The 10,443-nt window shown below is 45.2% G+C and overlaps 1 protein-coding gene across 8 annotated transcripts in view; it reads left to right on the top strand.

Annotated features, from left to right (window-relative positions):
- The first annotated feature begins 5,543 nt into the window (after positions 1-5,543).
- The window catches only part of STPG1 (sperm tail PG-rich repeat containing 1), a 57,537-nt gene continuing 52,637 nt past the window's right edge, over positions 5,544-10,443 (top strand). For 5 of the 8 annotated variants that reach the window (XR_004745809.3, XR_013519863.1, XM_054258926.2 and 2 more), the window contains exons 1-3: positions 5,544-5,569; positions 8,322-8,440; positions 10,157-10,206. Coding sequence is in view for 3 of the 8 variants with exons in the window: in XM_054258926.2 (XP_054114901.1) it covers positions 8,429-8,440; positions 10,157-10,206 (62 nt within the window). In the remaining 5 variants the exon portion in view is untranslated. The remainder of the gene's footprint in view (positions 5,570-8,321; positions 8,441-10,156; positions 10,207-10,443) is intronic. The other 3 variants (XM_054258928.2, XM_054258927.2, XM_054258929.2) reach the window with 3 other exon arrangements.

The raw sequence follows: 10,443 nt of genomic DNA, 5'->3' as shown, positions 1-10,443 counted from the left end.
TGGAGAGGAGAGGAACATTAAAAATGCATGAACAAGGAAACACCGAGCCCAGCTCTGTTACCTGAGAAGAGAATACCATTCAGACAAAGCATAACTGGCCGTGACGAGTGAGGCCATTTAACAAATTCCTCAAAATCCAAATCCTAGGGGTTAAAAACAAGTTCTATCAGGCTTTTGTCCTCCCCTTAATAAAAACGTGACTCATCTACCTCCAAAGCTTTCTCCCTGGCTCTTAAATGTCCTCTTTCCTCTTCTACTCTGCTTCCTTCCTCCCATTGCATCCTAACTTAAATCCTCCCTTTTTCCATAGCACTTGAGCACAAGTAGAGTACTAACCATGTCTACTTCTCCAGGTCGCAAAAAAAAAAAAATTCCACTACCACAAAAAGGGAACATGTAAGTTTCAACTTAGGAAGAAAAGAATCCAAAGAAAAGTTACTTCCACGGAAGATGTTAGAACTGGCCTGTTACCGAGGGTTGGCCTGACACAGGTGAGGAGACACTGGTCTCAGAGGTAGAAAACCTGTGTGACCAGGTAACTGCTTCTCAGAGATTCAGCTGCCTCATCTGTAAAGCGGGGGTAACAATGTGGCCTCAAATAAACTTAGCAATGATGGTAATCCCTGTTAATTTCATTGGACTTATATTTTCAGTGCTTCTCAAACTTTTCCTTTTTTTTGGAGACAGAATCTCACTGTTACCCAGGCTGGAGTGCAGTGGCACAAACATGGCCTCGGCCGGCTGAGCTCAAGTGATCCTCCCTCAGCCTCCCAAGTAGCTAGGACTCAGACACGTGCCACCAGGCCTAGCTAATTTTTTGGAGAGACAGAGTTTTGCCATGTTATCAGGTTGGTCTTGAACTCCTGGGCTCAAGCAATCCACTTGCCTCAGTCTCCCAAAGTGCTGGGATTACAGGTATATGCCACTTATAAAACTTTTCTACCAAACAGAGAAGAGAAAGTACACTCCTAGTGTTCTCAGAGGCATGGCCAAAACCCTACTTAAAAGTGTTAGGGGTTTCTTTGAGGACTTTGTGTGTGTGTGTGTGTGTGTGTGTGTATATTTTTTTTGAGACGGAGTTTTGCTCTTCTTACCCAGGCTGGAGTGCAATGGCGCAATCTCGGCTCACCGCAACCTCCGCCTCCTGGGTTCAGGCAATTCTCCTGCCTCAGCCTCCTGAGTAGCGGGGATTACAGGCACGCACCACCATGCCCAGCTAATTTTTTGTATTTTTAGTAGAGACAAGGTTTCACTATGTTGACCAGGATGGTCTCGATCTCTTGACCTCGCAATCCACCCGCCTCAGCCTCCCAAAGTGCTGGGATTACAGGCGTGAGCCACCGCGCCCGGCCGACTTTGTATATATTTTTAAAAAATGTATTCTACCGCATAGTTTATGTTTATTTTAATAGAAAAAAAATGTTTTAAATTGCTTTTGATGTGCTACATGCTACCTGTTTTACCTCTGCCAGGTCATTTAACTTTTCAGCCAGTTTCTGCAGCTGTGAAATACAGAAAATAAAATTCCCACCCCACATGGCAGTTATGAAAATTTGATGAAACAATACATGTAAAATGCAGGCATAGCAAATGGTCGATGAATGTGAGCTGCTATTAGGATGAATTGTATTCTCCCCTGTTTAATAATTTATTTTGCTCATTTCTTTCTCTCTCATGCATTCATTCAACAAATATTTGCTGAGGGCTCACTGTGAGCGAAACAATTTCTGCCACTCCCTGAGGCTTCAGGGAGCTGCCACCTGTGTATCCTGCAGCTTCCAGTTCCTTCTGTTATCCAGCCCTAGGCTCAGGAATTCTGGTTCATGGTGGAAACAGCATATGCACAGCATATGCATAAGGCGAACACCATATCCAGTACTAGGAAACAACAGATGCAGGTTTAGCACAGGGACAGCTACAGAAACCATTCGGCCTGGTTCACTCTGCCAAAGGGCCCCAGGATTAAATCACTGCTACTACCTGCAGACAAGGTTATATAGCCAGTGTACAGACAGGAGATGTTTGCATTCACCGGGTAACTTCATCAGGTAATTCACATCCCACAACTAGACTTCTCTGACTGCAAAATCCTGTGAATATGTGTTTGCAGTCTTGTGGAAAGCATAATTGTTCACTATACTTTCATGTGCACATGAAAAGCATTATTGTGTTAAATTTCTGTCAAACTGTTTTAAGCATTTTTAATAATCATAAGAGCCTTAAGAGTGGCTCAGGGCTCTTTCTACCTCTGAGAGGCCCTGGGAAGCATTCAACCAGGAAGCAATCATGGAGTTGAGGGGGCACAGGAGTGCAAACTCCAGTGAGGTGTTTGTGGAATACCCTTTCGGTTGCTCCCAGCTGAGATCTGGCCCCAAGCCTGACAGTGACTTACATACATACCGACCGACTGACTAAATGCAGGCCAGTTAAGAACCTGGTGCACTGTGGTGACTTCAGTCAAGAATGCCTCACTAAGGCCTAATCAGCCACAGCTCCAGAGCTCCAACAAACAGATATACTGAGCCCTACCCACAGGAGGTCAGAGAAAGCCAACAGACCCTAGGGACATGTCAGTCAAGGGGATGGTGGGAACCCAGGCCGCCTAACATCCTTTAGACCAGTGAGTTTGCCCAAGTGCTTTTCTGGTCTGGCTTTTGTTAGTAGTGGTTGCCATTGCTGCGGTTTATTTTTTCTTTTAAAAAGCAGCTTCCCTCTCTGCCTCGGGAACTCCCAGGCCTCTGGGGCATCGTCTGCAAAGACAGAAGGCTCTCCCTCAGCTGGGTGGGAGTCCGGACTGAAAGCCTGGGGAACCCTTTGCAAGCTGTATTCCCTTATAAGACACACATTCTTCGCCTGGTTACTCTCTTTTCCTGGTTTCCAAGCACTTCTCTAGGACCTACACATGCCCAGAGGCAAGCAGTCAGCTCTGCGTTGTCAGCCACCCCATACTTAAAGCAGGTGAAAGAAATGAGAATTCACTAGGTGCTTTACTTCCATCCACCCTCCGCTTATCTCGATGACGGATTCCACCAGTTCCACAGACCACGTTTTACAGATGACAGAGCAGGGGCTCACGGCCGCTCAGCATAAGGTCTGTATTCGAATTTGCCTCTTTCGGAACAAATCAATAAAACACGCTCTTCCCCACCACCTGACGATCTGGCTTCTGGAGGTGAGCGCCAGTTCCCTACCAAGCTTCCCGTTCCTGGGCTTTGGCTCGAGAGAAGGTTATATTCTTCCGTCCTCTCCCATTGAGCTGGAAACTCTACAACTCGAGGAGACAGCACTTCTGTTCCAGAAGCGGGCTTAGACCAAGATCGCCTCCCCTCATCCCACCTGCTAACTCCACCATCTGCTGCCGCCAGGAAGCCCGAGCCGCTCGGCACTAAGAGGAGATATTCTGGCAAAGTTACTCCATGTCACTTCCTGGTTTGGTGGAGCCTGGCATCACTTTTATTAAGGTAGCCCATGCCCTCGTTCCTTCTAGTCTCGATGCAAAACTGGAAAGAGCATTCTGAGGGAACGGGACCCAGGTTGACGAGGTAGCAAGAAGGTAGGGTATGCACACTAGGGGACGTTAGGTGACTTCGCTTTTTCCTGAAAAAAGCTAAGGCTAAATTCAATTCCCCTTCCTCCTACTGTTAATCACTACTCACCGACGGCGTCTCCTCTAAGGCCCACCTATCAAAACCTTCTGAGAAATGACTCGGACTCTTTGTGCAACCCGGAGGCACAGCCTCCTTGATCCCTTCCCGACTCAGAGCTGCTAAGATGCTGCAGTGTTTTGCTTTCAAAGGTCGCGATTTGATTTGCCAGACTGCCTGCCAGTCAGAAGTTGGCAGACATTTCGCGCAGGCGAGTGGCTACAAGGAGGGGGATGGGCGGGACAGCCCCCGGCAATTGGCTGCGCTGCAAAGCTTGCTTGAAGGGTAGGGGAGCGACCTGGGGCTAGAGCTTGGCGCTCACCTGGAGCGGGGGCCCCCTAGCGGCCACAGGAAGGATGTTGCGGCGACTCCCCTGCCGGGTCTCCCTATCCTAGAGAGCTCAGGTGATTTGCTCGCCTTCACCTGTCCGACCCGTGGGCCCGGTTTTAGCAGCCTGCTAGGTGTCCTCCCTTCTTAACCTCATAGCCACCTTCCGGGCTGTGCTCCTGCTGTTCCCCTACCCCACGCCCTCACCAAGTATTTAAATCCAAAACGTCCTTGAAGACCCAGCTCTCTCCAAAGCCCTCGCCAGTACTTGGGGCCAAATATTTCTCTCCTTTCCTACCCTCTCGGAACACCTGTTAGAGCCTAGCGCTTGGTTGGTGTTTCCATAATGCACATAATTATAACGACTGTGATAATCAACATGCTCATGGAGCTTTACAGATGACAAAAAGCTTCTCATTGCTCACGCGTTGTTATGTACACGCATTTGCTTTCAGATCCTCACAGCCACCAGTGAGACATGAAACCCGTTTTACAAATGAAGAAATGTCATTTAGGCCTAGACACCGACAATGAGAAAGAGGAAGTTCTGGTCCCAGATCCTGGGGCAGAGAAAGCTCCTGGGGAACTTGAGAGAGAGGGAAGGAGCCGGTTCATTGTAGGAACTGCCCGAAGGCCAGCAGGGCTGGTGAGAGATTTTTCCGGAGATGTGGTTGGGGCTGCGATCTGAGGAACGGGCTGGGGACAGTTTATAAATAATGTGTTTGGGGCTCCGCACGGTGGCTCACGCCTGTCATCTCAGGACTTCGGGAGGCTGGGAGGATCACTTAAGCCCCGGAGTTTGAGACCAGCCTGGACAACATGGCGGGACCCCATCGCTACAAAAAAAAAAAAAAAAAAAAAAAAAAAAAAAAAATTAAAAATTAGCCGGACGTGGTGGCGAGCGCCTGTGGTCCCAACTACTCAGGAGGCCGAGGCAGGAGGATTTCTTGAACCCGGGAGGCGGAGGTTGCAGCGAGCCGAGATGGCGCCACTGCACTCCAGCCTGGGCGACTGAGAGAGACCCTGTCGAAAAAAAACAAACTCGGATTTCACCCTAAATTTAAAGGGCAGCCATTGAAGGACTTTAAGCAGGGAAGTGACAAGATCGCTGTGACCACCCTGCCCTGAAGAGTGTGAAGAGGGGTTCCTAGAATAAATTTTAAGTGGCTGCCCTTGTCTAGTCGCCCATGTCAATCTTTTTTTTTTTTTTTTTTTGCTGTTAGAAGCAGGGCATGGATGAATGTTAATTCTCAGGCATATTCCTTGAAGCAGGATTTTTGAGTGAGCAAAATTCTAAGCCTTTTGGTTTATCACAAAATTTTTGAGGCGTCCCCTAGATAAATGTCCATTAGTTCCCCACCCCGCCCAACAACGTGACATAATTTACCTAAGCCCTGAAATTCTGCCGACTTCTAGGAGGACTTTGAAACGCCTCTAACGATTGGTCAACAACTTTTCACGCTACAGAAACAGAGGATGCTATTGGCTGGATTTATTCCGCAGGAGGGCGGAAGGTGGGCTAGCAAATGTTAGGCCTATGGTTGCCATAGCAACTAGGAGTTTGGGCTGGCCAGATTCAGCCCCCGGGACCCGACCAGGTAGGAGGCAGTTCCGGCTGGGGGGACCAGTCCCTGAGGTCGTGGGGAGGAGGACGCGGCGCACCACATGGGACGCCCTCCGGGTGCGTGCGGAATTCCAGGGCCGAGCTAGGTGGAGCCCTAGGGCAGGAAGAAGCCACCGTGGGAGGTTCTCCTGCGTCGGGACGTGCCCTCGGTGTTCCCACCTGAAAAGTGGTGACAACCGGGGTCTGCCAGCTCTACCGAGTTCCTGCGAGAGGTGTGGGCGTCCGACCCATCTGGCTCAGCCACCTGGTGGGCTTCTGTGCCTGGCAGTCGGTGGAAGCCGAAGGCCTGATTTCTACTCCCAGGTCCACCCCCCAAACGTCTTCCCTGCTCTGGGCGTCGATTTGCCTATCTGTAAAATGAAAGGGTGAGATTGGAATCTGGTGGCCACTAGCCCGCCGCTAAATTTCCTTCCAGCTCTCTGACACACTCTCTCAGCCTGTGAAAACTATGGAATGGGTTATGTACCTGAGAGTGCTTTGAAAAAGTGTAAACTGCTTCCAAGTTGCTTATAACTGAGTAGATAAAAATCACCTACAGTGGAAACTACTCAGGACATCCAAAATACTCCATCTAAAGTAAATGTACACAGTTTAGCACATGTTGATATACCCTGTACAGCAACATGTATAATGTAATTATGTGATAATATTTAGCATATATAATGTTTTTAAAAATTATAAGAGATGATAAAATGGAACTGTGCCTATAGTTGTAACCATGTGAGCTGTCCTTATAGAATCTAACTCCTGAAGGAAAGAATTATGAGCACATCTGTACACACTATTATTAAAATGTGCCTACCTCTAGTATTCATTCATTCATTCCACAAATATTTATGGAGAAAATACTATTTTAAAAATTTTCTCATTACAATTATTATTATTGTTATTTTTGTAGCGACAGGGCCTCGCTATGTTGCCCAGGCTAGTCTTGAATTTCTGTCTCAAGCCATCCTTCCCCCTCAGCCTCCCAAAGTGCTGGGATTACAGGCGTGAGCCACTATGCCCAGCCAACTGAGCAAATACTATATGCCAGGAAATAGACTGAAGATTTAGAGATGAACTTTGTATCAGGGAAGATCATAAACAAGTAAAGTAATAAACACAGTATAATGTTGGGTAGTGAAAAGTGCTTTGAAAAAGTTAAAGCAGAGTAAGGGGCTAGAGAGAGACGGGTTGGTACTTCTTAAGAGTGGGTGGTCAGGGAAGTCATCCCTAAGAAGGTTTGAGCAGAGTCTTGTGAATTTGGTGACAGGACCATAGGTCAATGCCCTGGGACAGTGAGGAAAAGGAGCTCTCGTGCAGCAAGGAGTTGTGGCAAAAGCCAAGGAGGTCCCATGCAGAGAAGATTAGTCTTTAGGTGGTGGGGTGTGACAACTGCCTTCAAATTCTTGCAGAACAGTCATATAGAACAGTGGCTTTCAAACATTTTGACTGTGACTCATGGTAAATGCATTTTATATTGTGACCCAGCACAATTACAACTTCACAAAAGACTGCAGACTATGACGTGCATTTTGAAAATCACCAATGTGGAAGAGAAATGAGACTTATTCTGAGTTGGTTTCAAACTTTGGAATTAGGGTGGAAAAAAAAAAAAAAGAAAATCAGATTTGATACTGGAAGGAACTTTCCAGCAATTAGAACTGCCCAACTATTGGGAGTCTTTAAACTGTGTTCTGATGAAACCTAGCATTCTGCTTCAAGAGAGTCAAACATTTCCCATATATATAACTGCCCATATACACCCAGCCATCCCTTGTTTGCTTTATATTTTGAAAACTATATGTAATATTCTAACTTCAGAAAACCAACCATGTCAGGCATAGTGGCTCACGCCTGTAATCCCAGTGCTTTGATCCCAGTGAGAAGGTAATCCCAATGAGAAGATCACTTGAGTCTAGGATTTCAAGACCAGCCTGGGAAGCATAGTGAGACAATGTCTCTACAAATAATCTTATAACTAGCCAGGTGTGGTGGCAGATGTCTGTAGTCCTAGCTACTCTGGAGGCTGAGGTGGGAGGATCACTTGAACCCAGGAGTTTGAGGTTGCAGTAAGCTATGGTTGCACCACTGCACTCTAGCATGGATAACAGCATATGATGCTGTCTTTAAAAATAATAATAAACCAATCACACCCACTCAGGGGTGCTAAATGTCAAAATTTATCAAGTTAACATTTAGTGTGAGAGGTTAAGGAGTGAGGAGAAGTCAAACTTCCTGAGTTCAAAGCCTGATTCCACCATACTTCTAATGTGACCTTGGGCACGTCACTGAACCCCCAACCAAACTTCAGTTTTCTCATCTGTAAAAATGGGGATTATACTTCATTGGATTATTGTAAAAATTGCATGAGGTATTCCACAGAAGGCATTTAGTACTGTATAGTTTCCATAATTGATAGCTGTTATTTTAAGTTAATACAACATCCCTGTGCATTTATTAAAACCCTACATTAACAGAAGCCTACTGCAGGACAGGCAGTATTAACCACTTCACATGCATCAGCCTGAGAGGAAGGTACTGTTAGCACTCCCAGTTTATGGAGGACGAAATGGGCTCAAAAGGTTAAGTGGCTCATCCAGAATCAGAGCTATTAAGTGGCAGAGTATAACCTTGAACCCAAGACCGGATACTCTGGACCGCTGCACTGGCCCTCACCTAGGAATTGCTTAAACATACATTGTTGATTTGGAAGGTGGTATACCTTTGCTGCTCTTTCTTAGATTCTAGGCCCATGCCATCCTGTCATGAACAGTTGTACAAGCAAGTGGGCCAGTGAGGCACACCTGGGCAGTGCTGTGTTCACATCTGGCCTGCACCTGCTCTCTTCATGACTTCACAGGTATGCAGTGAGAAGACGGGAAAGCATTATTAACAGTGTGGTCTTTTGGTGGTAGGATGGGGGATTGTTTAAAAATTTTTTTGTAATTTCTCATATTTTCTTAAATTTTGACAGAGTACATACATTAGTATTATAATAGTCCTCCCTTATTCAAGGGGGATGTGTTCCAAGACCGCCAGTAGATGCCAGTGAAACAGTGGATCATACCCAAACTGATTACTGTCAATCACACTGTTTCTGTTCATAACTTCCACTCACAAATGTAATGCCTTTTCCGTCTTACCTAAGCACTTATCCTGCTCTGTGGCTGTAGCTTTTATAGTTTGAGATAAAGCACCAAAACTAGCACCAATTTTTTCCCCCTTTTAAATTGAATGGAAAAAAGTTTTATTCTTGCTGTAGATACTAGCAACCTCAGAATACAGTTTTTTTCTTGTCTTATTCAGTCATGAACTTTCAGCTTTTCACTTAATTAAGCACTTTACAGCTTCTCTTTGGCACGTCCAAAGTGCTGGCATCACTACTGTTGTCCTTTGGGGCCATTATTAAGTAAAATAAGAGTCACTTGAACACAAGTACTGAGACAACGTGACAGTGGATCTGACAGTCAAGACGGCTACTAAGTGGCTAATGGGGTAGCAAATACAGCTTGGATGTGCTGGACAAGGATGATTTGCATCCCAGGACGGGTGGGGCCAGGCAATGTGAGATTTCATCACATGCCTCAGAATGGTGCATAATTTAATACTGATGAATTATTTATTTCTGGAATTTTCCATTTAATATTTTCAAACCACAGTTGACTGTGGGTAACTGAAACTGGAAAATGAAGTGACAGACAAGGGTGGACTACTATATAACAGGAAGCTTAATATTTTTCTAATCGCTCATAATTCCAGAACACTCATACATTTTTAAGTAACAGCTTTATTAAAGCTAGGGCAGTAGATAGTTCTTACTAAAATGGTATAGCACTGAGGAGTAGTAAATGAATAGTGGCTGCTCCACTTATTTTTTGAGACGGGGTCTCACTTTGTCACCCAGGCTGAAAACAGTGGCATGAACATAGTTTACTGCAGCCTTGACCTCTTGGGCTCAAGTGATCCTCCTGCCCCAGCCTCCAAGGTAGCTGAGACTACAGGCACATGCCACCATGCCTGGTTAGCTTTTATATTTTTTGTAGAGATAGAGATTCACCATGTTGCACAGGCTGGTCATGAGCTGAAGCTATCCCCCAACCTCAGCTTTTCAAAGTGCTGAGATTACAGGAGTACTGCACCCGGCCCTAGGGGCTGCTTTTATAGACACTAAAGACCATTCATTGTTAAGCTGGATTGATGATTGTGCTTTGATCATTATTGATTTGTTTCTGTTGTTTCGAATCTCTTAATTTCCTGAGGAATGTTGCCAATAATTCTGTTAAATATCAGATTTTTAGTATAGCTTGTCTACCAAAAAAAGTTGAAAATTGCTGCTGTGAGGGTGACAGAATAAAGTAAAAAACAAATACTGGGGGGAAAGGACTAGTCGAGCATAAAATCATTTATTCGATCCTTTACTCATTAGTATTTATAAATGGTGTAAGTTCCTTAGGAAAAGAAATGGGCAAAATGAAACCCAAGTCTGCTAATGAAAAATAACTGTGAAAATTAAATTGTGCTCTTGCTATTATTAACAACTAAAAAGTAGTTAAACATGTTAAACAACTCTTTTTAGATATTGGACAACAGGCACAGTACAATAATCTCTGAAGGAAGAAAAACAAGGTAAGTCCTACAGTTGCCCCCATTTAGTACTGGGGCCACTTTTTAAGCCACATTGTAGGAAATCCAAATGAATTCCAGAGTTCTGAGTTGGGAAGATAAAAATAAGAATTCAGAGAGGCCAAAGAAGCTGCAATTTATAGGGAGAACCCTAAAGGAAGGAGCTGTACAAAAAAATGTTCAGAAACCTGAAGAGAAGTCTCCTTAAGTTTTTGGCTGAGCAGTAATCTACACATGCGT

This window comes from Callithrix jacchus, chromosome 7, assembly GCF_049354715.1.
Source record: "Callithrix jacchus isolate 240 chromosome 7, calJac240_pri, whole genome shotgun sequence".
NCBI lineage: Eukaryota > Metazoa > Chordata > Mammalia > Primates > Cebidae > Callithrix > Callithrix jacchus.
This window is presented reverse-complemented; position numbering and strand designations above follow the sequence as displayed.